We start from the raw sequence: 25,167 nt of genomic DNA, 5'->3' as shown, positions 1-25,167 counted from the left end.
TAAATCAGTTGTACATAAATCCTCATTTTTTAGAAATACATGTTTCTTTTTTAAGAGAAAGGTAGTGCCAATCGCCCTTCTTATACCATTACACATAACATTTAATCTAAATGATAGCGTGATGGCATGCGCTCTCTGGAGCTTTTATGTACACATTTGCATTTTGATAATTATTTTGCTGCTCCTTCCTGTCGGCTTCTATCGTGTTCGGTTTTATTGAAGGCATGATATTACAATACGTTTTTCCGGTGTGTAACTTTTTTCGTCCTCCTGCGCATCTTTGTGTAATTTACACTCGTAGTATTATTCATGCTTCGAGTGTAACAGCACTCAGTTTACCTAGAAATTGGTTTAGCGTGCACCTTCTCTCTGCTTACTAGCAAGAAGTTTATAAAAGTATAGTAGCGTCAATCGACATGGGAAAGAAGTGACAGACCATAAAGCAGACGCACGTACATAACAAATACATTTTTATTTATTACAACAATAAAGTAAAATCTTGTCATAACAAACACAGCACGGTCAACAAGTGAAGAAGGTAGCGCTGTACTCTGTGCTTCGTTTAGCTTAAAACACCATTAAAATATATATACACATATATTGGCAAACAATACTGCACTCTTCATTTCGTTACGCAGACAAACTCATGATTGTAAGGAAACAGATACGTGCTGGTGCACATTACTAAGAAGACATGCTTTGAGGGAACAGAATTTCAGATGGCATCATCCTGTTGTACTTTGCAGCTCCATATTCCGGTGCTCCACATGAGACGTCTTATGTGAGAACGTCGGCAGCAATTCACTTTCCTGAAAGCGACTTTTACAAAACTGAACATTTCTTCAAAGCACCCCAACTTTCCCGGTGGTTGCAGATGACCTCACGAAGGAATGAAATTCCAACAAATTGTCCTCAGTTAGGACGAGATACGAAGTTTCTGGACCAACCGAATCGCAAGTTCCATTATGTCTTTCTCAACGCAACTTTTTTCACGCTATCTGGGCGTGAACTTTCGGTCGACAACCATTTTCATGAAAATGAGAAAAAAATTGTACGATACTGTTCACCTTGGGCTCGCAATCTTCGATCTTTTTTTCATTCGTAGTCGTGTGGAGGATATAGAAAGACAATGTCTATTTCGGTAACTAAAGCCTACTTACACCAGTGTAGGACGTGCGGTCTTTTACGCAAGTGCTGAAGCGAGCAGTACGTAGTTTTTTTTCCCCTTTAACGCAGGTAGCACCCCTTCCACGTTAGAGCAGCTATGCTAGAACGATCTTTTTTAAGAACAATACAAAAAAATTACCAACGCCAGTCCAGCAATAGCCAAGTACTGAACAACTCGAAAGTTCTATTCTGCCCGTATGTCGTGAACAGTGCATCACCAGTCTGCTGAAACAAGGTTCTACCCTTCACATGAAGACATCACATATACGGTTCAGACATTCTGTCCCATGTAACACAAGCCTTCCGTAAGAGTTGCAGTGAGGCGAATAAAGATATAAAAGTTCAGGATCTCAAGAGAAGTCACCCCCTACTAGAAATATGAAAAATATTTTGTCCTGAGAATTGGGCATGCAAAAAGAAAGAAGCAGCAGCATATCTTCTATACTGAACAGTTCACTCCAGGAATTTTTGTATTACTGCAAAGCTAATGGCCATTTACATGTCTTAACAGCATCTGATTCAAGTACTTTTTATTTCTATTTGAATGTTTTGCCCCTGAAAAATTCAGCTGTGGATTTTCATTATCGCCAGTTTTGCTCGTAAATGTGTGCAAAATTTTTTGTATTTTAGGCAAGAAAAATATTTTTTCAGCCAACTCACGATATTTTTTCTCGCATCATGAGCCATTTATGAGTGGCTTGCTTATACAATGTGGTTACGAAGCTCTCGTCACCTTTTAGCAAAATCAAGCAGCTCTCCAGTCTCGTCATCATTCATTCAATCCTTCAATATTCTAAGGCGAGTTACATCCACATGTTGAATATTTTGATTCACTTTGATTCCATCATTTTATATTGCCAATATAATCAGCCATCCGAAACTGAACTTTCTTCAATAGACTGGAGGCATTTGCTATTTTCTGAAAGTCACATACGTTCCAGAGAAAGGGCATGAACATTCCCATATTCACAAGTAATTGAAACTCTGGCGTCGTTTCAGTCATTCTAATCACCTTAAATTTGTGTATCCTTCGCTTTTAAAGGATGAAACTGTACTGCTGCCTTCAGTTCCCTTAAGTATGGCCTAAGTATAGAAAATGCGTTCCATACAGCTACAACTTTTCCTCACCAAAGAAGTGAAAATGGAGATGACATGCATGCCTGAGGGGACAGTATGAGAAAAAATCAGCTTTAGACTGAACAATACAATGGGTTATTTGGGGTGATTAAAAGTGCATGAGCAGGTAGAGCACGAACACATAGGCATGCAAACACAGAATCATTCGATGCGCTCTAAAATAGACATGTAGGTGTCCACCAGAAAATATTGCTTTAAAGAAACGTTGAAGGTCTGAATAAAGATGTTTCACTGACGTGTTTATCTAACCTAGCCATATGCTCACAAGCATACCACTAAGCTCCATACAAATAAAACAAACGCCAAGTCAAGCTCCTCCAATATTGTGATAATTCAATAATCACGTCATGCTGCAATATAACACTTCTAAGCCCCATCTACTAATAACAGATGTAAACTGAATGTATCCTTTTTCTGTACACCATACCTACATGTGTCGTGCCCTCGATGTGAAGCTTGTAATAGTTCCATCAGTAATCGCAAAGATATTTTTACCATTACCATTTTTAACGAAACAAAGCGCTAACAAAGCAATATAGTCGGATGCACACGTACAATCCACAGCCCTTGTCGAACAACCCTAATCGTAAATTTGTCTTCTCGTCCAGAGACTACCAATCTAAATCTCTTGCACCCAAGCGCCTCAAATACCTAAAAACAGAAGCTGCCCAACTGTTACGCTCTGTACATTCATGTCTGGACGTAACGTAAAAATACCGACATTCGTCGAAATATGAAGTGACGTGAATACTATGACCTGTAGGGAACCCCGATGTCATATGAAAGCAATCTGCTGTCGACGACAGGAGGTGTCGTTGCCCTGTATCCCTGTTGATTTGTCCCACTTCCTCTTATGTCGCCTAGACCAGATCCTTGATACTGTGAGTAGTCATCAATGGTGGTATACTGGGGCTGATAGGGCCCCCCAAATTGCGCCTGGAATGGACCAGAATCTGGATACTGGTAGCCACCTCCGAGGTCCTGTGACGTTTGCTGAACTGGACTGAACAGGTTGTTTCCAACCTGGTATCCACCTCCAAACTGCTGCTGGAAAGGATCGTAACCTTGCTGTGCCCCTCCTATACTGTTGAGCTGTGGCTGAGCACCAAGAGTGTTCTGTTGTTGTTGCTGTGGTGTGCCGAGTCGAAACTGGCTCTGGCTTGACGGTGGTGCTCCAGGAGCAGATGGCTCGGACTGGGGAGTCAGAGTTGTTCGTTGCTGTGGTTCGAGAGACTGTTGAAATTGCAGTGCTGGCCTAGGTGTCGTCTGGTATAGAGGCACACCGGGTGAAGTAGCAAACTGTTCGCCCGGCCTTGATGGAGTTTGGTATTGTAGGCCTGAAGGTCTCGGCGTTTGGTAGTCGAATGGTGCGGAAGTTGTCCTATCGCCACTTAGAGTGGATAGCGAGGGCGCTGGAGGTGGAGCAGGTGTGGGTAGTTGCAAAGTGGTGCCGACATCATCCACATACTGGTCCTCGGCTGCCGTGGAGGGAGAGCTTAGAGATAAAGGCGTCGTTCCCAAATCATTTGCTTGGTTGCCACCTGGTGTCGCTTCTGTGACGAAACTGTTACGCTGATTACTTGGAGTTGTTTGGGAAGCAGCGGCGGTAGCTTGGTTGGGAAGTGTCAGTGGAGCCTGACCGCGTAATTGGGAATCGACAAGCCCTGGCGTTGGCGCACCACGAAATGGGGCCGCGGGATACTGGCTTTGAAAGCCGCCAAATTGAGGAACGCTGCCAGAAGGAGGTCCGAACACATGAGCGGGTTGCACTGCAGGGAATGGATTCGCCAACGCTGGTCGCTGCTGTCCGAAACCACCTTGCGCCGCCCCCGAAGCGTCAACAAAGCTTCGTTGAACTGGAAGGGGAAAAGCTTCTGATGTCCTGTTCCTTAGAGGTTGTGCCTGAGCACCTTCTGGTACCCTTGGCTGGCCTGGCACGGGAACGTTTTCTACGAATGTGCTGTTTCGGGGCACAAATGGCGCTCCAAGGGGTGGAAAATAGTGCTGTGGGACAGGAGGACCTTGTCCAGGGTTAAATCCTGGCAGCTGATAGATGGGCCTTTGAAGGAATGGAGAACTTAGGTGTGGTGGTGCCTGCCCGGGTAACAAAGAGGGCTGTCCCAATTGGCTACGAGGGGGCAGTGGGAACGCCCCTGGTTGTCCTAGTAGTGGTCTCTGCTGTGACACGATTGTGTTTGGCTGGTCCACAGGCCTAACAGGGGAGGTATCAGGCTCTTTACTGGCTGATGGAGGCGTTTCTATAGGTGCCGGAGTGACAGCCGCCGTGTTGGCCTGGGTGACTGGGGGAGTCAATAGAGAAGGCTGAGTTAACGGTTGCTGAGGCACCGTGACAGCTTGGCCGTACGTGTTGTAAGGACCCTGTGGAAGTCCATGCGTTCTGTAGAACGACTGTTCTGCCGAAGGAAATACGGGAGTCACCAGCCCAGGCGTCGAGGATACAGTGCTGACCGGAAGGGTACCAGGTGTCACAATGCTGGAAGTAGTCGTTAGCAAAGGCTCCGGGGTAGTTGTTGTGGGTGTAGGTGTCGTGACTTCTTCAGTGGATACTTGTGGAAGCTGTAGAGGTCTAGATACTTTAACTCGCCTTCTCTTAGATGACAAACCAGCGGCTGCTCGGTGCGGTGCCCTGGTTACCGGTAAGTTGGGAAACTCAGATTCAATGGAGAGCGTGGGTCGGCGAGTTCGCCTAGTAGTATGGTAACGGCTCCTGTGGCGCGGTGAAACAGTCGGTCGCTCCTCTGCCTGAACGTCGGGGTCACGGCTTTGATCTGACTGCGCCACAATGGTCTGTGAGGAGCGCCTTCCACTCAGCCGCATGCCGAAGCCGAAGTTTGTTCCTGCTGCAATGCCATGTGTTGAGTCGACTATGGATGGCGGTGGCACGTAGGGTTCGACGGCTGGCTCAGCGCGTGTGGGTGGGGCTCGTTGAACTTCTGGTTCGCGCACAATATGGGATTGGCGTCGTGCCGAACCGAAGCGCTGAGGCGGTCTGTGAACTTCTATATCTCGAGGCCCTTGCGGCTGACGCTCTTGATCCGGTGCTGCGGTGGCCGGAGGTCGCCGGTGCCTTTGGATTACTTGCGGAGCTCCGTGACCTTGAACAGGTCTTTGAGCTTGTGGAAGCTCTTGCTCTTCGGTCGCAACCCGTTGAAGTTGAGTGGGCCTCCGCACTTCTGGAATTGGAAACTGTGCCAGTTGTGGTCCTTGTTCTAGTGGCGGTGACTGCAGAGGAGGTGGTCCTTGCACGGACGTTTGGCGCTGTCCTGGTGGGGGCAAGTGAGCCAAAGGTGGTCGGTGAAGTTTTCTCGGTCTCACGATAGAAGAGGGGCGCTGAGGAGCCGGTGAGGGTTGAGGTTCCGGTGCCTCAACGACTTTTGGTGACTCTTCCTCTTTGGTAGCTTCTTCGCTCTTCACCTCCTGTGCGGGAGCCTCAGTGGTAGTGGTGGAGGTGGTGGTGGTAGTCTTCTTTGGGCGCTTCCTACGAATGAACAAATAGGAACAAAGTAATATAAATGACACTTCAAGTTTACAATAAAACTATTCATGCATGACTCCCTTCAAAATCTTGCCCCGCCGCAGTGGTCTAGTGGCTAAGGTACTCGGCTGCTGACCCGCAGGTCGCGGGTTCAAATCCCGGCTGCGGCGGCTGCATTTTCGATGGAGGCGGAAATGTTGTAGGCCCGTGTACTCAGATTTGGGTGCACGTTTAAGAACCCCAGATGGTCGAAATTTCCGGAGCCCTCCACTACGGCGTCTCTCATAATCATATGGTGGTTTTGGGACGTTAAACCCCACATATCTATCTATCAATCAAAATCTTCTAAACCATGCGTGCCACATTGATGTGAAAAGTTACCGAGCTCCGATAAAGCGATTTGATGTCTGTGTAAACATACAAGATTCATTTCGGGTATAAAAGGAATATTTTTTCAATACTTGCAAAAAATAGTGTTCTTGATGTTATTCAAAAGAAACTTAAAGATTGAAAGGTGGACCATGGACGAATCTTTTTATAAGGAGTTCTTTTTAATTCATCTACGTGCTGTAACTTGCAGTTTCGGCTCAAATGGAAGCCTCAAATGACATATTCATAAACTACTGTTTCTTGCACCTTGTACAACCAATACTAGAATTCGTATTTTGTGCCTTCATAGCTACTTATGTCCCTCCTCCCCCATTTTCCACAGCGAATACAATGCCAGTGAACAGCGTAACTGCACGCTGAAATAATTATGCAGTTTTGTTTGATCAAGTTAAGTGGCGAGATGGTACAAAGAAAGAAGCGATACAGATTATTAGGATTTTATTTGTTTGTATCTTCTCCTTCCATGCTATTTCACTGAAGATGCACTGATGGCAACTCACTCATCTTTCAGCATTCTTTACCCACGTGCACTTGTGCATAAGTAATAACAATGAGATTTCACATACGTACAAGCCTGGGAGATGATTTAGACTCCAACCAGACGCTTCGTCCGGTTAGTGTCTAAACTGGACGCTTCGGAACTGGCTTGGTTCCTTCCTCAGGGGTGACTGTGTTACTTACTTGCAAAGTGATATAAACAGCATCTTACAAAGTAAGGTTGCCTTAGTTGAAATTATGCACTTCACTGAAGCTGTAGTTCTGCTTCATTACATGGAAAATTTTCATAGACACTAGCAGTCAGACTGGTGTCGAATGTTTACTTTGACATACAAGCCTGTGCACGACTGGTGTTTTACAATCATCTAGTCTTTAGTTGACTGTTATTTGCTTTGCGAGATCGCTTCTTGAAAGAGTACCTGTATCTGCACTTAAGTGTATCCATATACAAATAGTAATCTTATACATAATTCTGTTTTGTAGAGTACTTTGCTTCACATAACGCTGATTGTATTTTTTGGCGGTGAGGTAAGACAGCCCTATTTATCTAAAAAACTCGTGTTTTCCGGTCATAATTTTGCATAGGTGTACTCTTCAGACAGCAGATTTTTTAAACAGTCTGTCCTCGTATTGATAGTTTAAGTAGTCACCTTGAGCGAACAATTTCTTTCCGTTAGATCAGCTATCTATGTGTAAATGTAATGTTGTACTATGTTTCGCGGACTTCCTTGCCATATGCACAAATAAATGCGCATAAAGCGTTACCTCTGTGCTTGCAGTGAAAATTCATAACTGCTTTTGAACGAGAAAACAAATATATGCAGGTTAATTTCTTTTCATTAACCCTTCCGCCACCTGGCGGAGTCTGCGTTACTTACTTGCAAAGTGATATAAACAGCATCTTAAAAAGTAAGGTTGCCTTAGTTGAGATTATGCACTTCACTGAAGTAGTTCTGCTTCAGTACATAGAAAATTTTCATATACATTATTATAGCATTATTAGTTTTTCCAAGAATATCTGTTTGAAATCCCTGAGAAGTTGTAAAGTGTTGTAGCATGGTTTGAAAATCGCTCGTATGCGTTGAAAAACGCTTGATCTGAATGGGCATTCCCTGTTTATTTATTATTGAAAAATATTTCATTTCATTTATTTGCACCTTGAATGCTCGAAGCGATTACATACAAAAGATTGGGTGTGGGGCAACAAAAACAATATCAGTAATCAAGGCTACGAAAAGTAGAAAAGAAACTAGGAAAAACGCATGTGCTGATTAGAAAATTAGCTAAAAAACCTACAATTGATAGTAAGGTAGAAATGAACAGAAGTGAACTAAAAAAGGAAAAAGTGATGAATCAACGTGGCACATGCCACCCAAAAGCGCAATAAACCAGAAACTCGACAAAAATAGCCAATTATGCCATATAGTTAGTTCATTTTTGTTAGTATTAAATGTGACAACACTTTCTGTCTGTCCCTGAAGCTCTGCACAACTATGTGGAAGTGAACCACCAATACGATAAGGCTGTGTTAAATGGGCTTGACAAAGATATGTATCCTATGTCCCACCCGTACTTTTGTGATCTAGTCATCAGCGTTACTCTCTCCTACGAAAGAAAATGATCAGCAGTCATGACAAGTCGCCCCTGAGTGCTAATATTTTTGCAGGGGCGAAAATCATAAAGCGGGCTTAGTTACTACCTGTCTTGTAAATTTGTGAACGAAATATCTCTGACTGCCTAAATGTTCACAAATAGTAGTGATAGAAACCGAGAAAAATCAGCCTCAAGTTTATAACAATGTTCCGCCAAGTTGCACATACACGATACAGACAAATGTTTTGCTTAAAAACTGACGTCGATGACTTGTGGAATGCTTTGATTTTTTCCTTGATTGATTGATTTGTAGGGTTTAACGTCCCTCAACCCACAGATGATTATGAGAGACGCCGCAGTGGAGGGCACTGAAGGTTTAGACCACCTGGGATTTTTTAACGTGAATCTAAATCTGGCCACACGAGCCTACAGCATCTCCTCCATCAAATATGCAGCCAGGGCAGCCGGGATTCGATCCCGCGACATGTGGGTCAGCCGCCGAGTACCTTAGCCACTATAGACCACCACGGCGGGGCGTAGTATGCTTTAGTTTTGTCCCAGTTTACACGTCTCTTGTGCATGAGTTACTAAAAATATGGACATTCATTCCCTTTGTACGGGTAATTTACAAATTCAGGGACACATCAAACTTCTTATTTTCTTCCTCACTGAAAAAAAATAACGCCAGGCCTGCGCAGAAGGCGCAGCATAGTAACAGCGAAAGTTAGAAGAGCGACATTTCAGTGGCTTTTCTAAACACTCATTGGGTAACTGCTGCAAGCACACTTGTTTGACAACCACTACAGCCCTATTAATAGTCATTTTGGGTAGTAAGTCAGCATTTGCTATGCTATTTTTTGTCATTCTTCTGAGAAGCGTGGTTTCCGCTAAACACTTGCAAAGAATTTTGTGCCGATTGTTTATGCAGTGCCTGACGACGATGGGGAACCTTAACAAGCTTTTGTAATGGGTTGTAATGAGCACCCACTCATTATGCTATTCACATTTGTGCAACGACTGGTCTTCTTTCGCTGTTTTAAAATGCTTTACAAGTCGTAATAATGCGACTGCTTTCTCTACATCAAGCCTGCGTAAGGCAAGTTTGCCAAGAAGTTCCAAGCACCGGCGTGCCTCAGTGGTAGAATACTAAGCTGGTGCCCAGCGGATCCGGATTTAAGCCCCACTGCGTCATTGCTAATAGGTTTTTTTTTCTAATTATTTGCGATGTGGTTATGGACACGGGTGGTGGTGGCGGTGGTGGCGGACAACTACGGCGCCACGCTGGGCTCGAGTTTTGATCTCATAAAAGCTTTCGCTGTAATATGTGACCATGCAGATCTTTGGGCCAAACAGGAACTTGAAGCAACGCTCTTAAGTTTTCAACGCATGCTAATGTGTATACATGCTCATGTTGACCATGCATACGTGCACTCATGCTTAAATCATGCTCAACCTTACCTCGCAACGTCTTAAGGGAGAAGAAATGAGACACTTCTGTGAATATATAAGTATTGTATTTCAGCTGTTTATTTTCTTCTTTATATATTTTGTTGATGAAAGCGTATTGCGCTGATAACGGCATGATGTGCGTGCATCCACTACTATAGCAAATTATTGGTATACATAGTGAAACGTTGATGACACGTACATGTACACTGTGTACCATATGCAGCCACAACCAGCCCTCGAATATGCCCGTCTGCCATGGCATCAACAGGATTCTCGTGTCAGTTGAAAAGTAGCGCTTGTACATGTTCTTTCTCGTTCCTTATTAAGCCCCTGCGTTATTACGCTATCGATCATGCTGTGCGAACCACTGCGATCTCCCTTCCTTGTGAACGTTCTACAGCTCCCTGTGAGATTATTCCAACGTCGTGCTGGACATCTTATATTCCCATCACACCTTTGTTTTGTGACAAGAGGACGAATGGGTCTGTGGTACCTTTATTGATACATCCTTTATATGCGACGTTTACATTTCCACGCGTTTTTCATTTCATTTGTTAGCGTGTGAACAACATAGGCTGATTTTCATGGTATCTTCAAATCGCCATCTTAAGTACAACGCACTGCAAGTTACATGTCAGAGACCCTGTCACTGCATAGGCGACATATAACTTTCTGAGCTTGGTACACATTAAGACTTGTCTATATGTCTAGCTGTAGCTATCATAGCTGTGAAGCTTTGTATATAACCAAACATTTTTCCGCCAACTGTGAAACGAAAACGGCTCGCTTTGTACGACTTTATATATTGTATATATATATATATATATATATATATATATATGGGAAGGTCACGCAACCAGTACTTTAATGCCTTCTATACAACCATTCAGGGTGGTCCCTAAAAGCTTAAGAGAGCCATATACGTAGGTGACAGTCCTTTGGAATGGGATGACCACACTTTGGCATTAACTGACCGAGTGTACGTACGATTTTTAAGTCTAGCTTGCGTATAAGCTGCCTTTGTTAACATGAAAAATGTTGTAGCTCGTTGACAGCAGTTGTTATGCAGCTACTCGTCTTTAAAACAATTAGAAGTGACGTTGAAAATGGTTTATATCTTATGGTGTTAGCACATTGAAAGACCCTCACAACTAAATAATTGGCTGAAATCATATCGCCTCGGTGAGTGCGAAACACTACAAAACTTATAAGAAAGAACAGAAAGGAAGCAGAGTAACACATTTAGACTGGCTGACAATTTATCGATGCAAAGTGCGCTTAAAAATGCGTTGTGCGGCGGAGTGAGCAAGCAAGCTAGATCCTTGCAGGAAGAGAGAGAAAATATAATTACAAGCATCATGTCGCGGTGTCGTACGTGTATCGATGGCCTTTTATCAAATTTCCATGTAACGAATGATTGTTGCCCCTGTATGGAATGAGAAATATTTTGCCTTTGAAATATTTGTCGCCCACAAGATCAGTGATGTCATAGCTTTTGCTTGAGCTGCTTAGTCTCTGATGATCTACGTGTAAGGAACATTCTTACGCTGGTTTGCAATCAATGCCACATCATGATCTCATGAATTTATAATGTGTTCGTCTTTGGTTTGAGCAGCAAAATACATCACATGTTTCTGGGTCGAGTGTCAGGTATATGGTGGGTTTAAATAGCGTAACCAGCTTAGTTAATCGCGGTTTAGCCAGGTGGCTTGTAAAAGATTCTGGGAAGCTTTTCTACGAAAGGCCGCTTCAGTAATAGCCCCTTCCAATGTTGTAGGAAAGCAGCATCTTGTTTACCACGGGAGGACCCGTGTACACCTGGCGACGATAGCCGCCGTTGTCATAGTGGCGCTGCTGTCCGTACCTCCTCCTGTGCGGGCGAGGCCTGGCGATACGGGGCTTCTGCGGGGGCTGCTGCGGAGGTTGCTCCTCGGCTACAACGGTGGGCTGAACCACGGCGTCTGGTTCAGCGTACTGCTCGCGGGCCACAGTGCCCGAGGCGTGAAGTCGGCTACGGAAGTACTCGGCCTGGATCTCCTGCGCCGACTTGGAAGGCAGTGGCACGGGTGCCACTTGGGCCCTGGGCAACTGCTGCGTCTCCACATTGCGGCTTTCCTCCTGGAACTGCGGCGCTCGTGGCAGTAGCTGTTGGGCTCGCTGTGGCACTTCGCCGCTCTGCGAAGAACAGGAGGCAGTTTACGAAGCAAGAACAAAACAAAAACATCCAGTGTGCGTCACAATCTTCATGAAGAACTTTTTCCTGGGCCAGTAGGTGCACAAGCTCGCTGAAGGTTTTATTTATGGTGCAAAGCTTAGAACATGAAGACGGAAAAGGAAGAAAGACAGATAAAGCTCACCTGTCCTCCTTTTTTTTGTTTTTTAACTTTCGTGCATTGCGCCAAAAATAACATGTTCAGCGAAAAGAATCTTCATGCATTTTACCAGCGATACTTGAAACTTAGTGTAGACTTAGTATAGAACATTGTGCAAATCTTCTTTAGGAGCGAGAAGTCTCAGTACAGACAAAGCTTTGTATCGTACACTCGGTTTAACCTGACATACAAAATAGTGTTATGAAAAGATACAAACGACCAGCTCACCCGTCATCTATATAGCAGACGCCTTCGAATAACTATAGCCCAATAGAACTGTACACGTACTCATTGAATTGAACTTTGGTATTCAAATACTCATTAGTTAAATTAAATTACTGATTGAAGTAAATTATGGTGAGCCTGGAGCAGCCGTAAGGCACACTGCAGTTATTTGCAGATAGAAAGCACCACTGTATATGTTTCTGTCGTCGAAGTGGGGTCTCACCCGGTGCCAACACCTTTAGGTAGCAGTTTTTCCAATTTCTGAGCTAATTGAAGGCTAACTATTATCTCAACTATGTGGTGATAAGACCTTAATTCGAAGAGACTCTTACATTATTGACCGTATTCCTATTTCATAAATTGATTTTATCATTGCTTTCACACTTCGTGGACGCCCTGTTTGCCATGATGTACCTCAAACAGGAGGAATAAATGAGGAAGGACAGGGAGGTTAGCCAGTTCTCAGACCGGCTGGCTACCCTGTACTGGGGAAGGGGGTAGTAGTCAATACACAAGTGATCTAAACAGCTAACAATAATCGTTTTTTTTTTCGTCAGTTTTTATACGTCCCCTCGTTCTTTTTCTGCTCTCAAGCTAAATTCACACGTTGCGGCCTGCTCGTTTCGGTAATTTTGTGCATTATTACGTAACGTTCCAGCCAAAACCTTTGCAGGGGAAGCCGTGGTGCTGGGCAAGTCGTCCTTTTCGAGGAGTGTGTCCTTCGGGGGCTCCTTGTCCAAAATGCGTTCGTCCTTAAGGATGACGAAGCCGCTCTTGCCTGCTGTGTAGTGCACGCGGCGCATGTGTCCCCTGGAGTCCACGTAGCCGTAGGAACCGCGGATGCTGCCATCGGGAAGCCGGAACTCCTGGCGGAAGCTGTGTCCCAGGGGCCCGTTACCGGAGTCGTAGCCGAACCGGTACTCGCCGTCCAGCTTCTCGCCGATGCTGACGTAATGAACGGGCGCTGGAGGATAGTAGCGAGGTATGGCCGGTGCCGATCGCGGCAGGGTGGAATCCTGATAATACGGTGCATCCTCTTGCTTCTGCTGCGGGTGCCGTTCCACTGTTGTCTCTTCCAGTCGTTGCTGCTGGAAGCGCTGACCGCTGGCTTCTGCTGCCAACCAGCAGCAGAGGACCTGCACCAATAAAAAATACATCCTTTCAACAACTTCAGTGCCTTTTCTGATTGTGTAATGTTCCACTTGTTCGAATTCAGAAAATTATGAAATCCGAGAATAACAGACCACCGATTGCCAGCTAACCCGAACACAAAATATAGGCCTTAGGGAAAAAAAAGAATTAACGCATCTCACGCAATTTGAGAATCGATTTCGGGTGAAGCAGTCAGTGAGAATCCTATTGCGTGGCATTTTGTGCTTAATTCCACACATTAGGTGGTGGACCGTGATTAATCTGTACAGTTAGCAGTTATGCGCACACCGTGCGCTTGAGAGACACGCCGACCATACTGTCTCTGGAAGGGTAGCTCGTAGATTAACGTCACATTTTCACTCAGATTAGAGCACAGGCGTCCGTTTCACAGTAATGAATCGCACGCTGTGGTGAAAATCAACTTCGGAATATAACTTCGAATAGCAATCTTCATGTTCGAAGCAGCGGTTTTCACCGTATTTCATCAACGCTTGTCAATACATTGCTGAGTCACAGCAGTGCAATGACATCGTTCGTGAAGACTGGAACCACTGGTGGTGCTCCTCCGGCGTGACGCTTTATAAAGCTTGTTTTCTAAAGAAAATGAGAGCACTGCTGTGGCACTGTGGCAGAATACTTGTTTGTCACACAAAAAGGCTCGTTTCGATTGAAGCTGGAATCGTGATCTTTATTGTTTACATTTGTCAGGATTTTTCACTCGTCACCAACGGGGTCGACTCTGGCACAGAATTTTCAGCAACGGGGCCTGTTCCCACCGTTACTGGGCTGACATCTCATGCCACAGCATGCGCAAATTCTTGCTCATTTCACTACTTCGTCCGTTACGTGGCGCCTATCGTCATATATATGAGACAGGATAAGTGAGTGCGTGATTGCGAGTGCTAGATTAACTACTAGATTGTTCTTCCGTGCACTTTCTCAAACCTTTTTGGCAACAGGGATATAGAGCTGCCAACGTTTCACGTACGACTGTAGCATATAAAGTTTAGCTGCCAACTTCTATTAGATAATGTAGTGATGAAGACTCAACGATACCTAAAGTTCTCCGACGATAACTCGGCTTCTTGTCCCTGCAAGCCTACCCTTCGAATTCAGCCTTGCTCAGGGTGTATGTGTGCACCATACTTACTCATACATTTGCACTGTGAACTGACTATCATCATCCTAGCCAGAGAAAGCGTGAGTGAGTGACTGAGTGCGTGTATATGTGGTGCACTCGCACACAATTGCTAAGATTATTTGATATTTGATTGATATGTGGAATTCAACGTCCCAAAACCACCATATGATTATGAGAAACGCCGTAGTTGAGGGCTCCGGAAATTTCTACCACCTGTGGTTCTTCACCGTGCACCGAAATCTGAGCACCCGGGCCTATATTTTCGCCTTCATCGGAAAATTCCTAAGTTTATGATAAGGTGGCGTTCACAACGCGAACGGTCATGTTCGGCAGTAGATATACCAGCAGATTTCACAGTATCTCCTCCCTATTGCTTGCTCATCTGCGGAACGTTTCTAAATTAAAGCTATTCACATAGCAAATAACAAAGATTCCACTGACTTAGAAAATGTGAATTTCTTCTCCGCATACAATGTGAAATGACAGGCTCACGAGAGACGGTGTGCTGATAAAACTAACATGGAAGTTAAAGAGGCTAATTGACACGAACAGTACTGACTGAAGCTATTTTGTTTCTAACCGCGAAGAAGAGCCGTCGCTACCGCTTCGACGGAAAGCGGAAGTAAGTGAAGCACTGTGTACATATAATGACGTTTCCGCGTTTCGGATGTTTATATTCCGGAAAGAATGGTGACTAAAATCATTGAACAAAAAGCCGCTAAGGATAGATGGAAGCACCTCCATCTGCCTGCTGCTTCTCAGCCAGTGATTCCTATTTGATTACAATATCTCTAAAAACAAAAAAGAACACAAAGAGTGGATCTCTGATGCCTGATTTAGAGAGTTGGCATCCTTCCCGTTTTTCAATCCGAGCCAGCAGGGCCCGTATTCCTGTTTTATTTCCTTCACAGCACCCGAAGGCGCTGAGCACCCTAAATGCAGTCACTTCAGGCAGCTGAGATTGTGGAAGCTGCCTTGTTGGTTCAAGGTTTACTTTTAGCGGCGAAGCTCCTTTAAGCGGCGCCCATTTGTCCCTTGTCGTAGTGCGTAACCAGTCTTACGTTTTCACCTGCAAGGTGGTTCTGGTGGGAGATTTCTCCTGTGCGTTGTTGAACAAAAAAAAATCGCAGCGTGCGTGTTAGTTAAAAGCCGGATTCTCCTGTCTTTCATTCCCCATTAGCAGCCATTTGCATGTACATTGAGCACTATCTGACAAGAAAGGGTTGCTACGTTATACTCGCTGGGCGTAACCTCCTTTTTTTTCGAAGGCTTTAGCGAGCGTTGGGCCGCAGTGCCATGAATACAGCAAACTAGTATATACCATGAGCTGGAGGTGGTTAAAGGTGGGAAGTAGACACGAAGCAAAAGCCGAATTCTCCTTTCTCTCATTCCCCATTAACAGCCATCGGCATGTACACTGAGCACTATCTGACAAGAAAGGGTTACTACGTTATACTCGCTGGGCGTAACCTCCTTGGATTTAGAAAGCTTTAGCGAGCGTTGGGCCGCAGTGCCATGAATACAGCGAACTAGTATATACCATGAGCTGGAGGTGGTTAAAGGTGGGAAGTAGACACGAAGCAAAAGCCGAATTCTCCTTTCTCTCATTCCCCATTAACAGCCATCGGCATGTACACTGAGCACTATCTGACAAGAAAGGGTTGCTACGTTATACTCGCTGGGCGTAACCTCCTTTTTTTTCGAAAGCTTTAGCGAGCGTTGGGCCGCAGTGCCATGAATACAGCGAACTAGTATATACCATGAGCTGGAGGTGGTTAAAGGTGGGAAGTAGACACGAAGCAAAAGCCGAATTCTCCTTTCTCTCATTCCCCATTAACAGCCATTGGCAGGTACATTGAGCACTATCTGACAAGAAAGGGTTGCTACGTTATACTCGCTGGGCGTAACCTCCTTGGATTTAGAAAGCTTTAGCGAGCGTTGGGCCGCAGTGCCATGAATACAGCGAACTAGTATATACCATGAGCTGGAGGTGGTTAAAGGTGGGAAGTAGACACGAAGCAAAAGCCGAATTCTCCTTTCTCTCATTCCCCATTAACAGCCATTGGCAGGTACATTGAGCACTATCTGACAAGAAAGGGTTGCTACGTTATACTCGCTGGGCGTAACCTCCTTGGATTTAGAAAGCTTTAGCGAGCGTTGGGCCGCAGTGCCATGAATACAGCGAACTAGTATATACCATGAGCTGGAGGTGGTTAAAGGTGGGAAGTAGACACGAAGCAAAAGCCGAATTCTCGTTTCTCTCATTCCCCATTAACAGCCATCGGCATGTACACTGAGCACTATCTGACAAGAAAGGGTTGCTACGTTATACTCGCTGGGCGTAACCTCCTTGGATTTAGAAAGCTTTAGCGAGCGTTGGGCCGCAGTGCCATGAATACAGCGAACTAGTATATACCATGAGCTGGAGGTGGTTAAAGGTGGGAAGTAGACACGAAGCAAAAGCCGAATTCTCCTTTCTCTCATTCCCCATTACCAGCCATCGGCATGTACACTGAGCACTATCTGACAAGAAAGGGTTGCTACGTTATACTCGCTGGGCGTAACCTCCTTGGATTTAGAAAGATTTAGCGAGCGTTGGGCCGCAGTGCCATGAATACAGGAACTAGTATATACCATGAGCTGGAGGTGGTTAAAGGTGGGAAGTAGACACGAAGCAAAAGCCGAATTCTCCTTTCTCTCATTCCCCATTAACAGCCATTGGCATGTACATTGAGCACTATCTGACAAGAAAGGGTTGCTACGTTATACTCGCTGGGCGTAACCTCCTTTTTTTTTTCGAAATTTCTAGCGAGCGTTGGGCCGCAGTGCCATGAGTACAGTGAACTAGTATATACCATGAGCTCGAGATGGTTAAAGGTGGGAAGTAGACACCAAGCGCAAGCCGTAAGAAAGTGTGCGTGTTCCACCTCTGGTTTAGTCCTTAGAAGGTCCGCTGGATGGTGGTGCTTCTATATGCGGAATATATGATAAAAAGACCCTCCCGTAGACTGTAGTACTCTAAAATTGTTTATAGTTTTCATGACAACTCATGCATTCAACCCATCCTTCCTGCCGTCCACCATTGAGCCTAGGAACAATGGAGTAGTTGCTCAAGAGTGCGACCTAGTAGAATTGAGAGTGCTGCTGCCTTTTTCTTTTGGGCTGACCCTCACACCAGCCAGTTCCTAAACAAATCTTCTTTTCAATAAAGGTTTTTTCTTTCCTTATTTTGTTTTTTTAACCTTACAGCATTTATTAACGCCATCTCTGGAAAACAATTGCGTGTAATATCTCATACACCTTCTCAATTTAATTTATTTTTATGTGCAAAGCTTTGTAGTGTATATTTACTTCATAATTGTTCTTCAAGCACTGCATTTATATTATTCCTTATACTTAAGATATGTATACTTTCCTTATGTAATGTCTTGTATAAAGGGCTAGTAAGCAACCCCGACGTCCATAAATTGTTATCAGGACAAATATGTGCACTTTTTCTTTGCGAACATGCAGCCGCAAAAATTTTGCAAATGCGCGCTATATTGAGGAAGTTACAGGCGTCAGAAGATCGGTTTCAACTGGTTTCAAATTTTCGCGTGGCCTTGCCACCCTTCTGCGCCACGGGAACAAGAAGGCGTAGCCCGTCGTCGCGACTTTTTTAGACCAATGAACGAGCTGCGCGCTACGTTAAATCACCGATTAGCGACATCCCGTCGCCGCGCGTGAAAGGGGGATTGATCAGGCGTAGGACAGGAGCACGGGAACTGTTTTTCGAAATAGAGGCTCTGCGCGGTCCGCAACGCGCTAATATTAGGAAAATGTGATCACCATGGTGTACTCTAGCAATTGCCGAGCTCCTTTGGCCGGTGTAAAAAATGAAGTCAGAGCCTGCTGACTGGCTCTTTAATACCCAAAGGTTTAATAAAAGAGGATCGTGATGGTTATGTTTGTTTCCTCAACTACTTTTTTTATTAACCGTACATTTACTGGAATCATCGCGTGCACCAAGATGAAGTTACTGCAGAGCGTTTACTTTCTTTATTCAAATAAATGCCATATTTTATAGGTAAATTGCGTTAGAAGAACCATTGCTAACATTCTAGTCATACCAAGATGTGAATGCACCCATTTACCTACACAAATCAAAAAGCACAGTCCTTTATGCTTTCACCTATGATGACTCAAAGAACCCATCTTACTTTCTGTCTCAGCACACGTGGTCATACTGCCCCACCCACCATGTTCCAATAGCCATATGGAGGTATTGCAAACACTCTGCACCTTACCTTGTGTCGTATCACCTCCATGACTGGCCAACTTCCGACCAAGCGAAGATGTCATTTAATGACGTCGCAAATCCGTCATAAATTCTATCGACATGTCACGTCGCGGTGACGTCATATGATGGCGTCATCATGGAATTTTGATTTCGGCATCGCTCGTGTTCCCGTTAGCTCTGCCAGTCAATTTTCTCGTTTCACAGGGCACCTAAGACTTTCGCCTAAAATGAAAAACTAAAAAGTGATTGATTGTGTTGGATGCTCTTGTACGCAAGAGGTATAAGTAAACTTAAGCTAAGAAGAGCTGATTATTTATACGATAGTAATCGATTTCGAAAGACTGCCAATCAAATTCTCTCTTTTGTTTTTGTTGTCTCTGGGAAGTACGCAACCGTTAGCCGTTCGTTGAGTCGGAGCTACTCAAGGGCAGTGCTTGTTCCAACAACGCCCCGATTTGCTTTGCCGGCCTAGCGAACAAGTGGAGCGTGCGAACTGTGTACGCTGTGCGGCCCGGCGCTGTTTTGAAATGTTTTCTCGTACCGTCGCTCTGATGCCATGCCAGCGCAAGAAACCACTAGGCACCACGGCCGACGTTCCGTCCGCTCTATCATGCCTCGTGGAGGCGCGAGCGCTACTCGCTTATATTTCGCAACAGCATTTTATTTGTTTAGATTTTGTTCTTGGGCGTTTGTTTAGTTTATACTTGCTTTAAAAAGCCCCACACGGACTCTCCTTCTGCTTTCTCTTGGTATGGCTGAGGCAAAATGTCGAGCTCTGAAAAGCAGTCAACATACATATACTCTATTCAGCATGATGGTTTTGATTTTATTCGCTTACATGTTACGTATAGCTGGGAAGAATTGAGGTTGAGATTTGTGTTTCTTGTATAAATAAACAAATCAATAATAGTTATATATTCAGTTAATTACATTACGTCAACACAAGGTTGACGTTAACTTCGACGCCCAACAAAATAGTGCATGCAAGTCGAATACGTGAGTAGCAATGCGAAACTTCATTTTGTTCTGTGTTGCATGCCTCAAAACACAATGAAGTGACCTCGAAAAACGTCGTTTAGATCCCACGCAGAGGATTACGTTAGGTAGTGCTACGGGTTTGTTTCGTTAACGAGCATCGGTAACTGCAGTGCGGGGAGTGATTCTAGCCGACGTCATTATACGACGTTGCCGCCCGCGTTGCCACCACCCAGGGAGGAGTCGCTTATCGTGCTCATGTTATCTATGCGGCCACAAGCAGAATGCAAGCCCTACTGTTTCGAAATCGCACGAAAGAACTACGAACACGTGGCAGCCCGCGCTGAAACTGTTGCCTTTACAATGCGTATAGTATAACCGCTGTGGTAAGCAATGGCGTACGTTGCTCGGGCAGTACCTGCCTAAATGAAGTTTTATTCTTCTTTAGTTATTGAAATGTGGTCTCCACTTGATCCTTCTGCGTACTTATATGGGCGTCTTCACGAGAGACTGTCTCTGTCTACTCATTACTGTTGAAGAGAGCAGCTTCAGCTTGTTAGTATTTAACTTAAGCGGAAGAACGCAAAAACAGACACATAAGGCATGGGAGTTACACAAGCGTTCGTGTTGTCTTCTTTTCTGCGTATCTGCCTGAGCGTTTGTGCAATTCCTCTGAGGAGTAGTACTGTGAGTATTGTTTTATAGTGCTTACAACGTGTCGTCAGTGACTTTACCATCGTATACCGCAGTGTCGATTTCGAAAGACTGCAGCATATACGCGCGACCTGCACACTATGGGACCTATAGTAGCCGCTCCAAACATTACCTGTAGAGTATCCACTTCGTGCACTAGCGTATATTATCAATCTATGCCTACTCTCGCTACGGTCATCAGTTCACGAGATCAAAAGTACTGCTAACGAGCGATACGAGAAGTTTTGTAGGTATGGAAAGCAATACGCCAGACCCAAAATATAGATATAAAATGTGCATGATACTCAAGGTAGGATAAGATTTCGCCTCAAAGTAAACTAACCTCCTTCCTTTCACCTCATTACTCCTGTCTCTTCATTACTGATGTCCTTCGCTACAGTGTGCTTTGTGCCAACGTACAGACGGCCTGTTCCAGATGATATCCTGGTATTTTACAACCCAACTGGCTGACCATATCATTCATAAGGCATATTTGTCCCACACCACACAAGCGTGTACGGACACCTTTTTTCACTTCTCTTATCCCTTTTACTTTCGTTTCAACTTTTTTGGGGTCGTCTTACGAAGAGAAAGAATAGGAGAAACGTGCTTGAATTCAAGAAAAGGTAGTATTTCAATAAAATGAATGCCGATTTTGCTGCTAGTGCTGCAAGCTACTGTTTGCAAAAAATGAGCTCTACTACACGTTTTCTTTATGAGTCATAAGAATCGTGCTATTGTGAAACAAGCTCGACACAAAAGCAACATTCAATGGGCAAAAAAGACTTCACCGAACGCTATTCTGTATTGTTTAAGGCCTTGGTTACGCTACGGTGGCTGTGTCTGTTATCTTGTTCATCGCTCTACGCCGTCTGCCCCGTTTAGGATGTTTGTCCATTGTTGCCGGTGGACGCTTTCAACATAATTTGTTCCCGGTCGTGTCACATTCTTTCGCCTAACTTTCAGTTAAGTCCGTTAGACGCTCTGACGCAAATGCCAACTATAACTTTGCTACAAGGATATCCTTACTGTGAATTGGAAACTTCTGCAGGAAGCAATTACATCGTTAAAATCACCATGATCGCAAGCAGCAAGCGGCAATAGGCATTCTCATTCCTACGTGGCACTTATCAGGCACGACCATGCCCTTCTGTCGGCTCCTATTTGTTTTTCGTTATTTTCAATGCAGTCGGCTCATTTACCACAACCACTACGCCGGACTAACGATGCTAGTTCTCAACCTCGACCGCATCGTAATGGACTTCAATGTTCTTGGCAATGCTACTCTAAGCATACATTTCACGGGCCTCTCCACCCATTTTTCTGATACATATACCACCCTCCAACACATACGCTCGCGCACATAACACATGCACACAGACGATGTTCTGAGCTATGCATGCGGCAAGTGGAGTGCTGTGGTGAAACAAGCTACGAAAATTGTGCCAGCTAGGTTACACGTAACAGTCGACTTTTACATGGTTGTTGAATGAAGTTCACAGGAGAGTTGGTTAAAGGGAAGCAACTATCTGACGGTTCGCTTGTTCGAGGCGGTGGCCTAGAATTAAGCACGCTGTGGACCCGTACGCGAAAAACATGAAACTTTCTCTTCAGCTTGGCGAGTCTCACGAAATCGGAGCAGAGGGAAGGGCCAGCAGACTGACCGGTGGTTATTGATCACTGCCGATCGCCGCTGACCAGGCCAATGTGCTCCCACGTGATAATTGTCGGCACCTCCGTGGGCCAGATGGAAATGCACTGCAGCCTAGTCTGCGACGGCCACACAGACTTATGCATGGAGCACGTGCTCTCAAGCACACGGTCACGCATATCTAAGCAGGCACACTCAAGAACAAATAAGCTAGAATACTTGGACGCCCTAGGATGCAAAAGCAACTTCCGTTTCGTGAACAGCACCTTTCAGTTTGGTTGATTGCGCATTCGCTCTTAGAGAACAATGGCAGACTTTTGTACGTCGGCGTGAGACAATGTGCACAGTGATATTGCATTCAGTCATGTTCGTTCTCGTTCTATTTGAGAAGCGTGTTTTACGCTGTATACTCCAAGCGGGGCTGTGATTGCGTGCATGTTGCGTATGCATGACGGCTGAGAGGTGTTCGAGAGAAAAAGATTGAAAGCGTGATATGTAATGAGGTAGCCGCATGTCTAAGCGTTGTGCTGTGTTTAATGGGGAAGTTTTGCTCTTTTAGTAGCTTTTCGGTTTGAGTCGGAAGAGAAGTGACACTTCCGTCAACGTGCTATAGCACCAACTGTATCATCACTGGGTGATGGTTTTCGTGAACAGTGATAGTTCACCGGTGATAGTCAATTATTCCTACTATGGCGTTAAGAAGCCTGTGCAGAACTTCAAGGCTGCTGCGTTGTCTATACCACATGGTGGGGACAATAAGCAGTCACCAATAGGTTTGACTTATCGTTCACTGCTAATTGTCGTCAACCAGAGACGCCTTATGCCCACAGGGTATGTTGTCCTTACATGGAATATACTGTGCACCCTTTGTAGACGCCCTTTTTTGCGGGCTCTTGTAGATTGATATTTGCCTGTAAAGTTATTTCAATCATCTAAACTGTTTACGCTCTTCTAGTATCAGCATCTTCAAAACTTTGGGATGTGTTCCCTCGGTTCACAAAGGTCGTGGTGCTAGACGCTTATTTAGACGGCATATTACAACAAAAATAGTGCTGCACTAACATACAATTCTAGAGGAACCTCGTCATCCTTTCGGCAAGCTGTTACCCTTGTCACACGAGACTTGTGGTGCCATTCGCAGTGAATGACATTCAAAGCAAATGTAATTAAGATCCTGCATTCCGGGTGTACACGGCTATGTGGAAAGGCATTCGCAGTTGATATCAACGTTTACCGGCGGGCGCCTATGTTGCCAAAAAAGTTCGAAATCGCGCATTTCATTTACGTAACATTGTCCGGCTGGTTCAAAATACACTGTGACGTGCTAAAATAGCATCAGTAGAAAAAAAAATACTCGTACATATCCGAAGCCAGTCTAGCTTGAAGCCACTCACAGCTTGAACTCAGTAATATTTGGAACCGTGACAGCGTTCATAAGTTTGTTACCACGATGAATGATCAGTGTGAACAAACGTTAATTGGTCTCCAGCTGCTGCGAATGCAGCATCAGCGGGAACTTAAGCGCTTCACTGTCGACGAAAAATTTTGAGCGGTGCCTACACGCTACTTCTTTTACGTTTGTTGCAATTTAAACTTCAGTTCCACTAGTGATCAACAGAGAGCTGTGGTCCTTCCCAAGAAAGGAAAATCAGTTTGGAAACACTCTCACTAAATTGGTGTCCAACTCGTGCAGTTGTATTCTGCAACTCTCGAGTCTAACGTGGTGACGCTGCACCAAAACAGCAGCGAGCCTGTGTAAACATGGATGACAAGAGGCGCAGAGTTGAAGCCTGGGAAAGAGAATATAGCTTCACAGATTGCGTCCGATATTGCGTTACAGGTTAAAAGGTTACCGAAAAGTTATAAACAACTGGACACTGTTTACGCTTGCTTTAAGAGGACGATCTTGTATTTGTTGTAGAGCACTTTCTCACGAGAGTGCAGAAGTCGCGCTTCCATGTAGCGAACACATTCAACAGCGAATGTCTTTTGGTGTGAATGTCATTTATTAAGCCTGTGTAGCAGCTACAAAAATGACATTAACGCCTAATGTCATTCACAGCGAATGGTATTAAGGTGCTGTGCGACAGGGGTATAAGACGCCAGCAACAATGCAATTACTATTTCTCCGCAGTTGCACGATAATGTCATGCAAACGTTAGTCATAGCGCAGAAATGTACACTATACGAAATATCCAAGACCAAAACACTGGCACTTTGCTATCAGCGCGGACGGCGCCGAAGACACTGTATATGCATAATCCCTTTCAGAAGAAGGTATTCTGCGATTTTTTATGTGCGTGGTAAATACTTCCTTCCGATTGGGCAAAAGGAAACAGGAGTACGACCTTGTTAGGCACTCACTACTGCAGCTAACAAACTGAAGTGTCTTAGAGAACGATCATTTCACTGACTTTTTTGTGCCCTAAAATGCAAAAGGCATCTTTGGGTCCACATGTGTTCTCCAACTCTGCAGTATGTATACAAGAGGTACACAAGAATGACTGTATAAAACACATAGTGAGGTAGTTTTTTAATTCTCGAAGTGCAGCCTGCACCCGGCAATCGCTGTAGCTTCAAAAATTGTCCATGAATCCAGAGCACTCTAGACAGCATATACTTAACACGAATATTGGCACGCCTTCAAGGCTGAGAGCTCGAGGCGCACCGCGCGGAGATCTACGATCCGCCCACTTGCCGAGCTGGCGGCTGACTCGCGCGCCGTATGAAACCGCGTTGTCGTTCAGCACGGTTGGTCGGGACGCCAAGGAGACACACAATGGCATTGAGGTGTGGTGCACAAAGCGATGCCACTGACGATTAGCCTCACGCGAAGGCATACGCGCAGATGGCCAATCAAACGGATTTCTTTTCATAAAGTACGGAATGTGGGGTCACACGCGGGCATGACCCGCATTTGTTGTGATAACATCAGATAAAAACGGAGAC

General features: G+C 44.8%; 1 protein-coding gene across 1 annotated transcript in view; it reads right to left on the bottom strand.

Annotated features, from left to right (window-relative positions):
• Positions 1-453: 453 nt before the first annotated feature.
• The window catches only part of LOC119170767 (uncharacterized), a 72,858-nt gene continuing 48,144 nt past the window's right edge, over positions 454-25,167 (bottom strand). The window contains exons 2-4 of the mRNA XM_037422027.2: positions 12,993-13,463; positions 11,595-11,905; positions 454-5,803 (exon numbers count right to left, since the gene is read on the bottom strand). Of these exons, the coding sequence (XP_037277924.2) occupies positions 3,055-5,803; positions 11,595-11,905; positions 12,993-13,463 (3,531 nt within the window). The 3' untranslated portion in view covers positions 454-3,054. The remainder of the gene's footprint in view (positions 5,804-11,594; positions 11,906-12,992; positions 13,464-25,167) is intronic.

The sequence above is a fragment of the Rhipicephalus microplus genome, chromosome 3, assembly GCF_043290135.1.
Source record: "Rhipicephalus microplus isolate Deutch F79 chromosome 3, USDA_Rmic, whole genome shotgun sequence".
Lineage (NCBI taxonomy): Eukaryota > Metazoa > Arthropoda > Arachnida > Ixodida > Ixodidae > Rhipicephalus > Rhipicephalus microplus.
Note: the sequence above shows the minus strand (reverse complement) of the source record. Positions and strands in the feature narration are given on the sequence as shown.